The sequence below is a fragment of the Ammospiza caudacuta genome, chromosome 5 (genome assembly GCF_027887145.1).
Source record: "Ammospiza caudacuta isolate bAmmCau1 chromosome 5, bAmmCau1.pri, whole genome shotgun sequence".
NCBI classification, from domain to species: Eukaryota; Metazoa; Chordata; class Aves; order Passeriformes; family Passerellidae; genus Ammospiza; species Ammospiza caudacuta.
This window is the reverse complement of record NC_080597.1, coordinates 48,566,071-48,585,823: the sequence shown is the minus strand read 5'-3', so window position 1 is coordinate 48,585,823 and position 19,753 is coordinate 48,566,071. Positions and strand designations below refer to the sequence as shown.

Here is a 19,753-nt window from a genome sequence, read left to right as displayed (position 1 = left end):
GAGAACAAGACACAGTTGCTTTACTGGAGCTGATATCTTTGTCTTTTACAGATACACAATATTGTAACATTAACACACTGTTTAACAGTTTAACAGAGTCAAGAATTAACTGGAAAAATTTTGACTGATGTTTCTCATTCAGATGGATTATCTCAACTGATAAGCTCAACTGAGGTCAGACATGAGTGAGACAGTAAAAGAGTAAAAGCTTACAGAAAATATAGACACTGAAAAGCAAAGAGCATTTACTTTTGAGTACATTTTTTAAATCAGCATTGCCAGCAGTTGTGAATAGCTATTCAACAGGTAAGAGTGATTTATAGTAAAGAGAATCCTCAGAGTGTCATCTTGGATGTATAAAGCCTCACATTTGCCTGATGAAAAAACTGCTGGACTTGCTCCTAGGACATCCTGGCAGTAAGTGCACAGAGGCTTTGCTTTATGGTGCCTGCCACTGCTCAGGAATGGATAAAGGGGTTTCACCTTGCTCCTGTTAGGCACTAATAAGTACTTAAAACTTAAAGGGTAGCTGTAGGACAGAACAGTCCTTGCCCCCAGCAGGAAATGGTGACCACTGCTATCCTGGTCACTACACTTCTCAAGATGTGAGACCTTCTAGTGTCTGTCCTTTCTTGTGCACTGGCTTGTTTTCAAACACAATTTGCTTGTAATGTAAGAAAATTAATGGATAGCCATTCAGTCTTCACACTACTAGCAGTATTTGTCCTATCAAGAAACTAGCACTATCACTAGGGACCAGGGCAGTGTTGTGCTAAAAGATAATTAAAGACAGCCAGAATACAACTCCAGTCCTAGAGAATTTCACTGCTAAAGAAAATCCCAGAGTTAGAAGTGGTTAGACAGGTGGGTACAAGTAGTGGCAACTTTATTGGTCAGGATGACAGGTAAGCCAGGATACCTAATTCATGACATCCTAATGTTTTGTCATGAAAAAATAGAATAATAAAGAAGAATGAGACAGGCTAAAGCTCTTCAGCTGATAGAGAACAACTGCTCAGGAGGAAAAAAATCTCTAAATAGATAAAATATTATAGCCTGAACTCATAGACTGATTGAAGGAGCAACTGTCTGTATATAGGTGTTGAAAGATTGAAAATAATTTAAATGAAAGGAAGTGGCCTGTGCTTTAGTGTATGAAAGAGAAGAATTTATTGGTCAAAAAACACACTAGGAGAAAGGTCTTTGCAGCAGCATTTCTGTATCAGTGGAGAACAGAACCCATGAAGGCCAGAGGGAAAGGTGCCAATGTAACTGAATAGCAGATGATGAGAGCCTTGATAAAAATTTTAGCTGTGAGGTTTGGTAGGAATCTTCATATCTGTCACATGTTATGTGAAACAAATCTGCAGTATCAAGGCACTGCAAGGTTCTGAGGAGTGAATAGAGGGTGATATCCAGGCCACAGTCACAGGGGGAAGAGAGGGAGGTGCCATCTGTCATGAATCAGGCATAGAAATGCAACTTTCAGTAAAATGCAAGCATTCCTTATTTTGGGTGGACTGAAATTACTGAGATTACTTTGAGCTTCCTGTAGAAAGGCTAAATACCAATACAGACAGTTCAGTAACAAATTGTACTGTTTTGAGGACATATGCATATGCAGCTTTGTCTATGCTCAAATTGCATTAGTGTGTAGATTCAGAGTGCAGAGTGCTTATTTGGGTCCTATGTGGCCTGGGAACTGTTGCCTTTAAATAAGCAGAAATAGATAATAGACAAAGGATTCTCTAATGATTTTTTTCATGGAAGAGGTCATTCAAGGCCAAGCATGCATTGCTGCTCTCTAATAGAGGGAGTTATTGCAGTCTTATTATTATTTTCTCAAATGAGAGAAAACCAGCAAGATTTGCAGTGGTCTTTCTAGACACAGGAGCTTGAAGAAGCTAAGCAAAGACTGAGGAGGGAAGAGCACAAAAATTATGGAGAGCAACAGAATGGTTGTGTATATGTTAATGCATTGCCATATAGTGCAGGGATAGCCTTTCTATACCTGTGTCTGGTTCTGGGAGTTGTCTTCAATCTTCTATCTCTGCACCTTGGATCTCAACTGAAGCAGTTATTCCACCACCGCAATGTTTTTTCCATATTTTAAATTCTTTAAATCAACACTGAGTGATAAAAGTGATAAAAGGTGAAGCAGTGTCTCCAATAAGGGACTTGGTACCACAGTTCCTGATGGGATTTTGTTATCATTATTGTCAGTAACAATCCAGATAGGTGAAGCAAAAAGAGATGACCAGATCAAATAAAATTTTATGGACTTGAAAAATATGAAGAGATTAGCGCTGATAGTACCAACATGAAAGAGTTCTGAAGAATAGTGTGTCATCTTTCACTGTGGGAGCTGAGTAGCCCCACTGAAGCCATTCAGGTATACAGGTGGTAACATTAAGAGTAGATGTATTTTATTGTTTAACAAGGGCTAAAACCAGCACTGCCCATCAAACTGTCTTCCTATATTTGTCAAAGAACAGAAGGTCAGAAGGTGAGCAGTAAGCTTGATCTCACAAGCATGAAAGTGATTTCTAGTCATGGCCGCTGACTTCCTTTCTTACCTATGTTTGAATGAAATATTATAAATATGTTTGCAGTTTAGTGGCTCAGAGATCTGTCAGCTGTAGACATCACTGTGAGTTGCAGCACTGCAATGAAGTTAGACATAACCACAAAGGAGTTGGGCCTTTGTCTCTGAATTCTGGCTGTTCATTTCTTACTTCAAACACTTGCAAAAATACAAAACCATTGCATCTCCTGAAATTTCCTCATGATGTCTGTCCGTCATGTTCTAAGATGCAAAGATATCTGAAAACAGTCTTCACCTCAAAATGCTTTTAATAAATACATAAAAATTGCTATAGGCATTTATTCACATGCACATTCAAATGCACATTTTCTCAGTTCCTGCCCTGTTTTTATTTGCTGTTTTGAGACATTTAAAGTACAAGTATGTTCATAGCATTAAATATAGCATATGTCATCATTACTTAAAGCAGAAATATTCAGTGTGCATTATTTCTCTTCCCCTGATATTCCTCTCTAACACTGATATTTCAGCAGTGTTAATATCGTTCTTAGTGTTATTTCATATTTAATGAACACACCAAGAGCTACATGCAAACAGGAAGAGAGATAAAACCGTGGCACATTTGTTCACCATTAGTTGTCAGTGTTTTCTAATCATGGTCCCATGTTCTCTGTGGCATTTTTCCCTGGGAGGAAAGAGGCTTATGGCTGAGGCATGTGGGGCTGTGTGTGCATGATGCATGGGATGTGGTTTGCTGAGGGCTAGCATTCCCCTCCCAGACAGCTAATGATCCTGACTTGATCCTGCCAGCACCTGCTCCTCATCCTCTGGGGACATGGCCCAGAACCTGCAACAAAAAACACCAAGGACCCATCCTGAACAAACCAGGACACTAGGCATTGCAAATGTGCTCCTGGGCAGCTGTGTGTCCTGGCTAGAATGGTCAGGAGAGGGCTGCCCAGGAAATGCCTTCTCTTTCCCTCAGACAATGGCAAAAAATGGCCAGATCATATCAGAAAGTCTGGCTTTGATGCTTAGTTACCATTCTAAAAATATCTTTACTTAAAGAGGTACCAAACTGATGCTGCTAGCTGCACTGCAGGCTCTTAAACTAACACCTGGCATTGCAGCAGAGAGTATGTGCATCTGTTTGGCCTGGGTAGCTAGAACCAAAGCAAAGAGAATCAAAATACCATGATGTCCTCAGTTTTTTTCTGTGCTTCTGCATTTAATGAGGTAGCTGAGGGAAATCACAGGTACTCTCTGCCCATTGCAACACCAGGATGAGACCCTCACTGATTTTAAATTCATCCCCTGGCTGCCCTTTCCTCAATGACTAGAGTGAAATGAGGCAATAACCTTATTTGATTTGCACATGCCACAGAACTTTGCACTGAGGTTAGAGACCTCTGAGCGGCTGATTTAAGCCTGCTGGTTCTGGGTTGGCTCTGTCTCCACACACAGAGTGGATGTGTGCTGCAGCCTTATCCCCCCAGGCTGGGAACCACTGAACTCAATGAATATCAGAAATCTGATGTCAATGAAGTCAATGAATATTAGAAATCTGATGCTGATGGATTTAAAGGAGAAACTATCTGTTTGTGCAGTATGAAAGGTACATATATGAGCTAACCTTGTGCTTGTACAGCTTTATTTTTACAATTCTGCAGTGCATTCTAAATATGGTATTTTGGGCCCAGTTCCTAATGAGACCCCACAAATGGCAGAGTACAAGCACCTCAGCAATGAGGACTAAAGCTGATCAAGCGAACTTTGCATAATTATGAGCTGAAATCTTTAAAAACATAACACAGGGCACTCATATTCCAATGGTGTGCACAGACTGATACCAGAGGCCATAGAGAGAAAACAGTGTGTAGGGAAAGGTGATGCAGGCCTGAGCTATGTTCCAGAGTGGGAAGTGTTTTTATTTATGGGCTTGAACATTTGGTCTTTTCATGAAGCTGTTGTAAGTGAGGTGGAATATATCTACAAGGCATCTTGTATTTCTTAGGAAAATGTTTTTCTGGATATTGCTGAAATTAATTTGTCTTTTGGCTGTCAGTAAGGGAAAACCAAACACATTCAAAAGATTTTGGACAACATTTTCTTAGAATCTAGATAGTAAAATGGCCACTTTGTTGGGCTTGGATGTGATCGCCTGATATTGACATTAGCCTGAAAATGTAATAATAATCTACTTTTCTTTGGCACAGTAATAATACTACAGCTATGTATCTGCAAGTGATAATTTCAGTAGACAGTTGACACTAACACTTGGCAAAGCTGTGAGTCAAATGAAGATCCAAAGGCTATTTAATCCCTAACTTAAAGCTTCATTTTCCAAACTGCTGCATCTGTAGTGACTTCCATAGAAGTCAGTAGGTTTAACTCATTATTTTAGTTTCCTTATCGTAAAATTGCTTTCAAATACATTTTATTGTTTGTTGGTGGCTTTAAAAAATATTTTATTTCTGTAATTTCATGGGACTGTTCTTAAAAAACAGACTGCATAAATGTTCTGATAAAGGTGTTACATTCAAAATTTTATTTATGGGGGAGGAAGGTTTTACATATAAAGCCAAGATTTTATTATAAGTGTTATTTTTAAACAGTGTAATCCACTGATTATTAGTTGAGATCTAATCATTACAGAAAAGAATACTTCTGTGTAGAAAGAAGTTTCAGTAGTAGTAGTAGTAGTAGTAATAGTAGTAGTGATTAATAATAATAATAATAACAATGTCTCAAATCTTATGCACACACTTCTTAGTTTCTATTGCTTTTCCTGATATTTCATCCATTCTCCCTCTGTTCCTGTGGTTCTTGAAACGGGCAGTTTCAGCCTGATGGGGTTCAGTGGGAGCATTATGCATGTCATTGGCATCTGGACTCCTTGGTTGGGAAGGATATGATCTTCATCATGATGGTTTCTTTTTTCTTGTGCTAGAAGTTGCTTGGGGCTGGTTTTATGTTTGATAACATGTTAAGACCTTGCTGTTTCCTCCTTGATCTGAAGCTTCACATTACAGATAGGTTTTACAGATAGCGTCTTATGTGAGATACTTTGTTCTCCTTGTTACCCCTAAAAGTAGTTTTGCCCAGCCCAGATCTGCGTTTCTTTAGCTGAACACCAGTGAGTTGTTTATAGCTGTGAGGTCTGCAGCACCAGCCTGTGCCCATCTCTGCAGTTATGGCCACACCACATTTACAGTGCTTCAGTGTAATAAGGGCCACGATACAATTCAGGCGTGCTTCACACAGTATGGGGCATATATGTAGAAAATGTTATCACTCAGATCCAGATGAGAAAAAACTCTTTTCAATGAAAAACTCAGATGCAGAGACACAGACCATTGCAAAATTCTGCATGGTGGAATTTTATCTGTAAATCAGCAAAAGGCACAGTAGGAGCCTTGGGGCAAGGCAGGAACAGGAGGCCAAATTTATAGACCCATGTTTACTTATAACTAACACAGAGTTCACAGTTCTCCATTCATTTACTTTCATGAATATGTAATTTATTTCTTCCCCTTTATTCCTGGGTGAGAGTATGTATGAGTTGAAAAGAGACACCAGTCCTGAGATGTATATTAGAAGGAGTGAACTGAAAGTGTGCACACATAAAATTTTTATCTCTGGAAATTTTTTGAATGCCTACCCCCTGCAAGAGGATGTCTACAGATGCAGGGTAAGGGACTGCAGCTGGGCAGGTATTACCAGGAGTGCATGTGTTGCATTAATGATGAGGCAAAATGAGAGCATCCTTATTTTCTTATCTTCTACATCTGTAAACCGGCACTTTCTGCATTTCTGTGAACATTAAGAACTAGGTAAAGGGTGTCAGATTTTCTCCTTGCCTGCACTTCTGTTAATCCATTTAACTCAGTATAACAAATAGTTAGCACAGATCAGCTGTTAGTGATCAGGCCGTGTGTTTTCCAGATCATAAAACTCTTCCATTTCCCTTTCATTGTAGAAAATGTTGGAGATCTTAGCAAGTCTTGGAAGTTAAGTTATATATAGTGATTAATCTTTCAGAGGTCATATATAGAATAGAATATCCTCAGTTGAAAGGGACCCAGAAGGACTGCTTCTGGCTCTGCACTGGACAACCCCAAGAATCACACCATGTGCCTGAGAGCATTGTCCAAACATTCTTCAACTCTGTCAGGCTGGTGCTGTGACCATTTGCCTGGGGAGCCTGTTCCAGTACTTAACCACTCTTTGGGGAGAAACCTTATAACATAAATCTCCCATGACAGAGTTTCAGGTCATACCCTTGGGTTCTGTCACTGGTTACCACAGAGCAGAGATCAGTGCCTGCCCCCCTCTTCCCTTCATGAGGAAGCTGTAACTGCAATGAGATCTCTCTTCAGTCTCCTCCAGGCTGAACAGACCAAATGACCACAGTCACTCCTCACAGGGCTTCCCCTCAAGGTCCTTTACCATCTTTGTTGTCCTCCTTTGGACACTTTGTAATAGCTTTATATCTGTCTCATAATATGGCCTCCAAACTTGCCCCCAGCACTCGAGGTGAGGAGCAGAGCAGAGCAGGACAATCCCCTCCCCTGCCTGGCTGGTGATGCTGTGCCTGATGCACCCTGGACAGGGTTGGCCCTCCTGGCTGCCAGGGCACTGCTGACTCAAATTAAACTTGCCATTGATCAGGACCCCCAGGTCCCTTCCTCCAGCACTGCTTTCCAGTATTGCACTTCCCAGTGTGTTGGGAACAGACAGGGTTGCCCTATCCCAGGTGCAGAATTTGGCACTTGTCTTGGTTAAACTTTATACAGTTGGTGGTTGCCCAGCCCTCTGATTTGCCAAAATCTCTCTGCAGGACCTCTCTGCCTTTGAGGGAGTCAACAGCTCCTCCCAGTTTAGTAGATGATTCTTAGTTTTGAATATTTTTTTATTACTCTGTAAGAAAACTTCCTATCCTTACAAAACTGAAAATTGAATAATGGAATTGGTTGTCACAGGAAAACAGCTATGCTGGAATGGTTTTCATGTGAAAGAATCAGAAGTCGTTCATAGAGTTCTTCACATTTTGGATTCCTTTATTTTATTTTTAGTAATTCAGGCGCTTGTGGCACCAGCTTGTTGAATACAAATCCAGGAGTGTGCATGGGAAGAGGGGCAGTGTGTTTGTAACAGGAGATCATCAACAATCTGCAGTGCACAGAGTAAAGACACTGGCAGTAATCATCCTGATTCTAGCACTATTGCTTTCAGTTTGGGCTCTAATGAGCCATGCTGTCATACCCATTTTCTAGTGACTGATGGTGGGTACAGATAACCAAGTGAAAAATTCCTTTAAATGCAGCTCTTCCTCAGCTGGGGTACCACACACTACAAAAATTTGCATAATGCTAGGTAAGAGCTTCCACATTTCCAGCATTACCTTGTCAGCTGAAATATAGCAGTGGAGAAAACTGTGCTTGGGTTGATTCAGGCAGATTATGCTGAAGGGCCTGCACTCGCAGTGATTGTTTATTTAAATGTATGAAGGCAAAATACAGAAAACACCCTGCAAGTTGAACAAGTAGAATGCAGATATATGTGGTGTTTGAAAGGCTTAGGCCACCTTTGCCAATCTCATACCTGTAAACTGTTTGCCAAATTACAAATTACTAAGAGTAAGTAGCATAGCAAGGTTTTTATATAAGTATTCATAGTGTTGCCAGGTTTTAAATAAGTATTCTTATCCTTATTCTGTTTTGTACTATCAGCTGGTAAGTTGGATTCAGTACCGTCATTCTGAGATGAACTTTGTATACACATTTTATACAATTACATGGAGTTGAGGTAAAAATTATATTGTAATATCTAATATAAATAAGGTATTCTATTTTAAGTAGTTCAGTCAAATTTAAAGTAAGAAAATCCAATAATGGAGGCTTAAATACAGAACATTTCTGTTTTATTAATTTGAGACATTTTAAAGGCAAAAATATACTGTGAAATCTTACTTTTAGGCTCTTATTTTTCTTTTTTAACAGGACTGGGAGTTTCCACATTTTATGGGTGATGTTGAAGTGAATCTTCCAGGCTTGCCTTCAGCACACATGCAATTCAAAGTACCTTATTTCCAAAAGATGCTGAAAGAGGAATATCACATACACATAACAGGTAGGTAATCTTACAGATTGTGACTCAGTCACACAGTGAGCTGCTTCTATGTAACAAATGTATGCTACCATGGTCTTAAATGTGTATTTTTTTGTGTTTGTCCCAGACTTTTTCTGCCTCTTTATCTGTCCATATCCATATTCTCCATATATAACCATTTCAAGGAAATGAGGAACCTGTATCTTACAAATCAGAGCGGCCTGCTATTTCTCACAGATTTCAGCAACTTCTCGTGACGTTAAGTAATACATAATGTAACTTCAGTCATCTTTTATCTAAAATTGCTCTCTCAGGGAAATTAGCAGCTTATTTCATCTCCAAATCTCTTATGCTTTCAGATGCCTTTGCTATGATTTATGCTAATATCTTTTTATAACTTCGGTCATTCTCATCTGGCAAAGGCCACTCATAACCCTACTTCCATCAGTCATCTAACAAGAAGCAGACAGTTAAATAACCTCAAATAAAATAGAATTGCAGTTATTGAAATGGATGATACATATAGATAAAAAGTACCTGATCCTTGCATACTGTGAATCAGTATTTTAATAACAGTAGGGAATGAAAAAGAGAAGGAGGTTAAATAGGGATAAATATTTTGGTATTACCTTCAAGCTATACAAAAGGAGTATAGCTCCTCTCTCTACATTGAGAAGAGATGGATAATAATGGATAACAGAAGAATGCAGGTGTGAATTGGCAGGGGTCTTTAACTGCTAATATAAAAAGTCACAGCACATGACGCCACACAGAAATAAAATAGATGAGGGCAACCAAGGACAAGCCAAAAGAAACCCCTGCAGACCAGGGACAAAAGGAGCATTCAGAGGTGATACAAAGATAAGGCCAAGAGTTAGCAGGTGAGTCACAAGCTCAGCAGACAGCTGAAGCAGAGGGAAGAAAATGTGTCAAGGAAAGAATGACACCAGCACTGAACTGAGGCAGACTGAATGAGGCCTCAGAAAGAAGTGTTTTCAGCAGAGAATGCAGAAATGAGATTAAAAAACAGAAAAGAAGATAAAAATAGTGCAGAAGGTACCTGTTGGCTATTGACTGAGGGAAGGCAAATGGGCCAGTAGGAATTACAGATGGAGGGATAGAAAGTTTTCAAAATTGAAGGTAGGTGCCCTGCTGGAATGCTGACAGAGAACAGCCAGCTAACGAGGAGAAAGAAGAGCTGGTACATATCTGAGAGAGACCATTGAGCCATTAGTGGTTTATGGAACAGGATAAAATAAATTACGACCAGTCAGTGACTGGAAGGTGTAGGGTGAGAGGAGATGATGTTATGTGTACATGATGAACACATTTTTCTCTCCCAAGTGAGCAGAAAGAGAAAGGAGCAGAGGAAAAAAAATTAGTTTAAGCATCAGATATTTTATGTGAATTACAGGTATGAAATTCAGGGATAGCAAAAATGATTTTTTTTCCTTTTTCTCAGGGTAGGGAATTAATTTGGAGCGGCTCAGTCCCACAAGGTTCCCAGATGCCATACTGTTATTCCATTGTATCAGGAAAAGTAGTGGAATGGATGCACAGAGGAATAGGAAAAATGGCTGAGGCATGGTAGGTTGGGCTGTGTCACCAGATACAGAAACTTGGCATTTAATTAATGGGTGATAGAAGAGGAATTGAAGAGCAAAGAACAGATTTGCATTGCAGAAGAGACAGAGACATAGATGATAATCAGGTATAATCAAAGAATAAACAAGAGCAAAGAACATAAATTAGTGATCAGAAATGCAATCAGTAGCAATGCTGCTGTTTGAAAACAGGCCAACCAAATAAAACCAATATTTATGCATTGTAGTCTTCTGCAGAGAGGACTGGAATCCTTTCTGATTTTCTAGTGAGAAGGCATTCTTTTAATGAGGATGAGATAATGAATGAGGGCTGAGGAAAATTTTTCCCTGCTCAGCATTAACAAGATCCATTTATTAGATTCGCTAGACAAATCAATCCATTTGACTGCACATCACGTATCCTGTCTACTGAGAGCCTGTTTTATCTCAGAGCTAGTCCACCCTTTAGGAGATCTAATAAACAGCCATAACACATGGCACAAGAAACCTCCCTTTGGGTAAGTTTTGCTTGAACCATCTGTTCTTGCCATCAGTTCTTGTCTTAGGTTAGGGCATCATGTTGGATAATTTGCAAGCTCTAGTGACTGTCTGCATGTGCAGATACTTGAATATTCTACTCAAATCAAGGTGTAGAATATTTGAAATTAAAAAAACCCCCTAATTTTATATATATATATATGTATAAAATCAAGATTAATATAATTCAATCTAAAATTATAGACATGAATGCAACTACAGCATTCTACATGGGGGTAGAACAATGGTAACAACAGGGAGCCAGCTTTATTTAAGACCTGTTTAATACACAGAATCCAGAATTTAAATTTACCCATAGGACTTTTAAGTAACAAGCAGGACATGAATACTGAGGCCTGAAAAATATTTATTTTAGTACTAGCTACATAGATAAATCCAGGCTGTAAATCTATGACTTGTGCTCTAATTTTTAGAAACTGAAAACCATTTTCTCCCAAATAGCAAGGAGAAAGAAAGCATGGCTGAAATAACATTTGCCATCCTTTTCCTGGCAAAGTTTATTCTTTATTAGTTCTTACACAGTCTGGTTTAGTCACTGTTAATTGATATAAATAAAAGCAATCCTATTCAATATTGTTTTTTCAAATAAGCAATGGTCCCACAAAGGAGCAGCTCTAAGGAAAGCAGCATTCTGAGGAGTCAAGAATTTCAAGCCACCATTCTGTTGGTTTATCCTTGATGGCTGGTTTGTCCTTGATGGCTTTGAGCAAGTTGTGTATAGATGAATAATTTCAGTTGCATGCTATGTGTTGCCTGCTCTCCTGACTTTGTCACAAGTCTTAAGGCAGTTACACTTTTTTTTTTTATTTTCATTCTGTTTTGATAGCCACTTTTTTTTGTGAACATTTAAAAAAACTTGAATTCCTGCATCTGCTTAGCTCATCTGGATTTCCCTTGACAGATGGTTCATTGCAAAGTGTGTTTTCCTTTTTAGGCTGATGTTTATGAAAATACATAGTCTATCCTAGTTTCTATAATACCCAGGGAAATTTGTAAAACTTAAAATGAATTTTGTTCAGTTTTTTTTGTGATTAAAAGACACTGGGTAGGGGGCCTGCCTTGTACCTTTTAATGGCAGCATTGAAAATCCAAGAGCATCTACTGTCAAGTATGCAGGTAATTTTCAAACTGAAAACGTTACAATTCAGGTGTCAGAAGAGATGGGAGATTTCTCTGGGTGTTTGTAACATGTTTCTGAGGGCTCTCTGACCCAAGTACCCTTCCACCCAAAGGAGGAATCATCTCCTTCATAGCTGGGCAGTTTCCAGCATGGCTGGCTGGTGGAGTTAAACCAACAGCGTCTCTAGATTCAGCCCAAGCTTACACAGGGTAGCCTGAGGGAGTCTGTGGGCATAAATAGAAAGGTTAGAGGTAAAACCAAAGCTTTCCATGCACACAGACATGAAAAAACCTCAGAGGATTAACATCTTAGATCAGCTGTGAGTGGTCTGTCTGTATGCATGTATCTAGCTAATAGCGCCAATGTGACAGAAGATAGGAAGAACATTTCAAATGTTTTACAGCAGCGTCTGAGTGGTTTTAGACACAAATTACAGTTGAGGTAGAAGTCTAAAGCAAACATGTCCTACACTAGCCTCTGGCTGTGGTTGCACAGCATGAGGCTGCTTGTGTCTAGCCTTATTAAGTAGAATTTTCACATTACCTCCTGACCTCAGTAAAGTTCCTGAGGATTAGCTTCTACATGAGATCCTTTTGTTGGGAAATGAATGGTCTGTTCCAGAGTGGGCATACAAAAATAAAACTGCTCCAGAATCAGCAGCTGTTATGGAATATTGAGATATATTCCAAATATTGTGTGGAGGATTGCCCAAAAATCTTGTTTGATGGTGAAAATATGTGAATTTCTGGAAAAAAGAAAAATAAAAATCCATACTTCTTTCAAAATGAGAAGACCCCTGGCATTCATGTGTAGTGCACAGTTGTTGAGCTTCAGCAGTGGGGGGAGACTGTTTCTAAGCAGACTTCTGTACAGGCTGATGCTCAGAGCATGGTCTTATGATGCAGGTCCAAGCTGTCACAAGTGGAGGTTATTGTAGAGTCAAGGTTTCCTCTCTGGTGAGTATTCTAGCCAGGAGGATACAATCCTCTTTGACAGACATGCTTTAGCAGAAAACGGGAGTGAATTTTCATCCCCAAGTACTGGTTGTAGTCTACAGTGCCTATAAAATCATGACACATTTTACATCACAGCCTTACAAGGACACTAACACTCTTGGGTCCAATTTTTATTTTGGAGGATCTTTGTTGCATCAAATTGCAGTATTGTACCGTGTTTCCAAATACTCCAAATCAGATTCTTAATTCGCCAAATATTATGTGCAGCATGTAAGATGTCAGTGCTGTGAAAGTTATAAAGTTTTTAACCAGGTCACTTTTCAGGTAGTGCATGGCTGAATGACACAACCTGTTTTCCCACATGACTTTCTTCATTGTTAACTTGTTAACTATTTAAGACCGGATAAAATTCTTTTCAGTTTGCTGAAATGATTGACTAGCCTTCCAGTCTTGAGAGTTGATCCTATTACATCCTTCCATTTCAGATTTTGTCTTTGAATAAACCACTTTCCATCCCAGAAGGGCTAAGTGGGGTCGGGTATATGCCAGTATTGGCCACACAAATTTCATTGAAGTGGGGCCAACCCTAAAGCAGCAGTAATACTAATCCTACAGAAGCTGGGTAAAAGACAACTTAAATGACTTTGTAGTGTGGGGATCCAGTTTCCCTTGTCACTCTTAATCTGTAATGAAACTTGAAATTTTTTAAAATAAAATTAGTATCTGTACATTCATAATACATTTATTATAATCCTTTGCAAACTTACAAACTTGAGTTTGTTCATGTGCAAGATCAAAGGTTGTGATTGACTTTTCATTTACTTAGCCTGTTTCCTATATAAGCTTGGTATATGACTTAAAGATTTCTATGAAAATGATTATGCTAAAATTAAGTTGCAATAGACAATCATTTAATATACATACATTACATACATTTAAGTTATAATGTTAAAGGTTGGGCAATATATTAAATCTCTGTATAACCACATTTGAGCACAATGACATCTTTGTGCTCCAAAGCATCTCAGATCTAGAAGGATGGCTGGGTTGGCTTCTTTGGCTGTCGTGCTAGCTAGCACAGCAGTGAATACCTGTCCTGGAGAGGGATAGATGGCAGAGGACACGAAAGAGGTAAATACTTTCTGTGAGTACCCAAGACAGCACTAACTCAGTCATTTTGTTTCTAAGGACATTAATGCAGCCCTTGGATAAAGGGATCATTGAGTAGGAGCAGAAAGATGTCATTGTGTTCATATATGGTTATAGTGAGACTGTTACTCATACACAGCCTTTGGTTCTGGTGACAACTGTATTCAAAAGAAAAGGAAAATTTATAGAGCTCATCAAGCATAACAGTGAAGCAGAAGGTGAAAAAATTGGCTGAGAATAAGAAATTTAAGGATTTTTGAGAAAATCTGCTATAGAACAGCAGCTGTTCTCAGTCAGCTACCTGCCATTTAGATATGCAGGTGACAGCTCATCCTCACTAAATGGGATGATGGACCTGAGTGGTTTGTATGGCCCACATGGACCCAACAATCACAGCAGCTGAGCTCAGGACTTGGTTTCTGCCTGCCTAGCTCTGACTAGGAGCTGAGTGAGGGAGTTTCAAGTTCATACTTTCTATGAGACAGGAACAGTGTATCTTTCTATCAAACACTCAGCATCAAATAACTTCTGAAACCATTTTCAAAACATTTTCAGACAGTGAAAATACGAAAAATAGTGCTATTATCACTGTGTCCTAAGAAATGGTGGTAAGGTAAAAAGGAGTCACCTAATTGCCCAGCTGAGGTAAAAACAAGAAGTCAGCAATTACATTCTGCTTGACAACAGCAATTGATCAGTGAATCCTGTGTCTTTCTGTTGAAAGACAAATGTGATGGGAAAAATAGAAACATTAAATACATGGCAAACATCCACAGGAAACATCAAGTTACACTGAATTGTTTGTTATATTATTTCATGCTTTAGCATTACTTTAAGCTCTTGGGTGTTGATTTAAGAAACTAAAATATTAAATGTAGTGTTAATAGTATGAAAAGATAGTTTTCTTTAACATGTCAATTATAAAATTGACAAAATCACAGGGAGAAATCATAGAATGGTTTCAGTTGGAAGGGACCCTAAGGGATATTTGGTTCCAGCGCTTTTGATGTGAGCAGGATACCCTCCTCTAACTGGTTTGTTCAAAGCCCATCCAACTTGACTTTGATAGAGGAGTTATTCAGGAATTATAGGATTGTCTGCGAGGTCTTTTCAGTTCAGCTTTGTTTCCAAACAGTGACGACTGTTCAACATAAGAGAATAACAAGAGAATAAATATTCTAGTTTATTTTCAATCTGTTTAATCTGAAGAGAACCATTAAACATAACTCCTGAATGCATGAAGTTAGTCTCCTTACTCTCCTGAAGAATTCTGGTTGGACAGTTTGAACACACATACTTTCAGGAACTGGAATCTATTAATTCTGTGCAAGTCACTAGCCTAAATAATCTGATAGATCCTATGATACATTTTCTTTTTCACTTGAAGCATACTTAGATATTATTCCAGCAAAGACCATGATCATTCATCACCAGCAGAAACATTCCTCCATGTATTTATTTTCACTTAATGCTGCCATGTAGAATTGCCAGGTTCTTGGGTGATAGCAGTCATCACTGCACAGGTGAGATCTTAACATATATCTAACTAAAATGTAAGATATGCTATGACTGTGAAAATAGTATAATTCATTATGCGTATTCATTGACACAGATTATAAAAAAACCTAGGCTAGACTCAGAAGTCTACAATCAGCCCTTGCTATTTCTCAGCAATCTCACTGTAATTCTATAAATCACAGCTTGTCATTTTTATGGAAAATTTCCATGTGAATATTTTTAAAGCTGTGGAATTAATTACTTTTTCTAGCTTTATTGCTCTATAACACATCACCTAGCGATCTAATAAGCTGGTCACTTACAAACTGTAATGTCAATTGAATGGTTCTACTTCTGTGCTTGTGCTACAAAATTGTTTTGTTCCAGACCAAATTGTGAAATACTAGAGGATATTCAGAATAAATCTGATTGTGGTGGAAATTTATTTATTAATTTTTAATATTTATACATTTATTTATTTTATTAATCTTTACAGATTAATAAAAATGAACTTTTTGTTTTCTGAGTATCTTTTATGTGTAATGGCATTTGTACTGCTTCTAAAATGGATATATCAGATGACAGAATTTTTTTTTTCCAAACAGGCAAATGGTTTAACTATGGAATTATCTTCCTTGTTTTAATCTTGGATCTGAATATGTGGAAGAACCAAATATTTTACAAACCTCATGAATATGGTCAATATATCGGTCCTGGACAGAAGATCTACACAGTGAAGGACTCAGAGAGCTTGAAAGACCTTAACAGAACTAAGTTATCTTGGGAGTGGAGATCCAATAACACAAACCCATTGACGAACCGGACCTATGCTGAAGGGGACATGTTCTTGCACAGCAGGTTCACAGGCTCCAGCCTTGATGTCAAATGCCTGGCTTTTATTCCAAGTTTGCTGGCTTTTGCTTTGTTTGGTTTCTTCATCTGGTTCTTTGGGCGATTTCAGAAAACTGACCAAGGCATGGAGAATTTAGACAAATCGTACACAAGAATGAAACGAAAGTCACCATCAGATATGGGAATGACACGAGAAAATACACAGGTGTTAGAAGAACCATTGAATTTTCAAGAACCACACCTGGTATCCATAAAATCAGACTTAAGTGAAATAGTTTTTAATTCTTCTCTTCTAACTTCTGAAAACTTGAACGCACAACTGAACAAACAAGACAGCCCTTTACAGCCAGTACCAGACTCCTCTGTCCCTAAGAATAATCCTGTGACATAGAGGAAAATACCCAGGAAAATCAGTTTAAATAAGCAGTTACTCTAAGGTTTCAGTTTTACCTTTTGTAAGTTAAGATTTACATAGTGTTTAGAATAAGAAACTCAACCTATACCAAGAGGTGCTCAGCATGCTTTTTCTAGGAATTTTGGTTTTTATTTGTATTATAGTATGTGCCTATTGTATATCTAACATTCCTTTATAGATTGCTTCCCAAAATTGCACAAGCTATTTATTAATACATTACCTTAACTGTATAATAGTGTATTAGATGATTACTTGCAGGTATAAAATTCTACCGTGGTGGTGCCTTGAGACATTAAACTGTTTTTTAACTCAACACCAGGTGTATAGCACAGTTCTTCTCATCTGTTTTGCAAAGCTTTTTGTATACGGTTGTTTCAAGTGTCATTTGATATCTTGACAGAGGAGAAAAATATAGTTATTCCTAAAGGTTTTCTGTTAGGATACCACAACTTGACTTTGTTAATTACTCATCTGTGAAGTCAGAGATTTTGATGACCAGACTGCAGAGAAGCATGGTGATTACCTTTTAATTTTTCTGGCTAGCTGCCAAACACAAATACAGATTTATTATGCAGTAAACAGCAGAGACATAATACGACATGGGTCACTAGTTGTGAAAATATGAGTCTCTCCATCAGTAATAGCAATTATGTGATAATGCGTAATTATGTTTTTCTTAATTAAAGATAAACTGCTCCTTGATTTAAAGTTTTGCCCTTCACCTTTTAGAAACAGAGGTGAAAATACAGGGTTGAAGCAACTCTTTCCATCATCACACCAACCCCATGCAACATCAAAGAGCCAATGGAATGATTGTAGTAAAGGACACAAAGCCCATTAAATCCAGCATTTTTGCAATTCTGTGCAGATATGGTCAGGGTATATGTGTAACACACTGCTTGTAGCCTAATTTCTCCAAATACTGAAAAAATATTGAAGGTTTTTAATTAACATAAATTAACAGTTAAATTTTATTGCACCTTTTTTTTTTGTCCTTCATTTGTTATTCATGACTATTCATAACTTGAAATCAGAAACAGAGGGAAACTTGGGTTTTTGCTTTTTTGAAGGGTACTTCGTAATGTAAATTTCTTTGCTATATGATCAAACTATATGCACTAGAGAAATCACATATCTAAAACATCAGAAGACTCTGATTTGCTTCTATTTCAGTTCTATAAAATTGTTGTTACAAGTTACCATAAAATAAGTAATTTTTAAGACTGAATTATTCCCTGTCACTTTCTGGTGTTGCTGTATTTTGTCTTTGTGACTTTTTTATCTCTGTTGGTTTTGATCTATTTACTTTTAAGTTTTCAGAATGCTGAATTTAGCATGCATAATAGAACTGTGCATTTATTAACTGTCACTTGAGAGCCAGTTTTAATAAACATCATTCAACAATTGTTTATTATGAGGCAGGAACACACTCTGTCAATTTTGCAATTTTTCAAACCACTTTACCCATGCATTGCCCTATTTCAATTGACACTAAAAAAGACAGCATCACAGTGATGTCAAAATCTAATATTTTAAATGAAATATTTAATGTTTTATCAGAAAAAACTAATTTTGTAATCATAGTAATTTTTTATCAATTAAAAATTATGGCTAAACCCAAATTTATTCTCTTTTGCCTACTGCAACCTATAAGCTTGTTTAATTGACTTACTATATAATCAAAGACAAGCCATTAATAAGTAATGATAAACCAGCGTGAGATCCTGCTTGTACTGTATAAGAGCTGATATACTGATGTATGACATTAAAACAGCATTTGATCTCTTAAGTAGTTACAGAAATAGCTGTTTAATTTTGCAGATACTTGCTTCTCTGTATGTTTTGGACACTGTAAACCCAAGTACTGAAAATCTCTCATTGACTCATTTCTCTATTTGTGCAGAGTAGTAGTTAAAGACATGAATATGTAGGCAGAAAAATGAAATAATTACTTGAGCCTTACAGCCTGCATGATTTCTTGACTCTGAGGAAACATTATTAAGCAACTGATTTCACAGCTAAAATAATTCCTTGACCTTATATTGAGTTAATGCTTTTAAGGTCATTATAAGCCTTCATGAAAGAGAGAAAAACATCAAGTAATCCTAGATTTTGCATGAGTATTTAAATAATGGCCAAGCATAGAGATTGCTTATATTATTTATCATTTGTAAGAGGTTTAAAGATTCAGTGTAACCACTCACCATGGTCAACTCATCTAGTTATTTAATGGAGAAAGGACTTCTCAGTCATGTAGGAGTCTCATTTGTAATCGCAGACATAGATGGAAGAAGAGAGGAGTATTTTCATTGTCCACTTCCAGTGTTAGGTTTGAGAAGCCTGAGTTAGATGGCCAGGCTTGCCCCAAGCACCTTCTGAAGGAGGCAGAGAGCTGAGCACCCTTGTCAGCACAGGGGTCTCCTGACCCAGGTGTAATGAGCACTGACTCTGTGATGTAGAAGGCTGAACCATTGCTTTATTCTTCTATACTATATTCCTACTATATTCTTAAGAAACTCATAACTTCTTCTAGCTTGTCTGATATAACTTTGACCTCATTGGTCAACTAACTAAAACACTACCACCCATTGGTAAACAAATTTCTATAACACATTCCACATTTGCTTAGCAACAGGTGCAGCAAGTGGAGATAAGAATTGGTTTAATTCTTTCTCTGAGCTTTTTCACAGCTTCTTGCAGCGTTCCCCAGGGAGAATTCCTGGGAAGGCCTGTACCTGCTCTCTATGGCCAGAGCTGCTGCCACACACCCTAAAGATGATTCAGTACCTAACTCAGTCATTTATTTCTGCATTACTGAGTAGTGCAACCCAGAAAGAGCAGGTATGTGGAGTTGGTGCTGAGGACCCAGTGCCCACTGTCTGTGCATTTCAGGGGTTTATATCAGTTTAGCTCTTGTTTGGTCCTGATAGAGTGAATGAAGGATAGTGGCTGGGCTACATGCAGAGA

General features: G+C 38.0%; 1 protein-coding gene across 2 annotated transcripts in view; it reads left to right on the top strand.

The window, feature by feature from the left end:
* The window catches only part of TMEM117 (transmembrane protein 117), a 177,402-nt gene extending 158,859 nt beyond the window's left edge, over positions 1–18,543 (top strand). For both annotated transcript variants that reach the window (XM_058805468.1, XM_058805467.1), the window contains exons 7-8: positions 8,548–8,677; positions 16,125–18,543. In XM_058805468.1, the coding sequence (XP_058661451.1) occupies positions 8,548–8,677; positions 16,125–16,762 (768 nt within the window). In that variant the 3' untranslated portion in view covers positions 16,763–18,543. The remainder of the gene's footprint in view (positions 1–8,547; positions 8,678–16,124) is intronic.
* Positions 18,544–19,753: the final 1,210 nt, after the last annotated feature.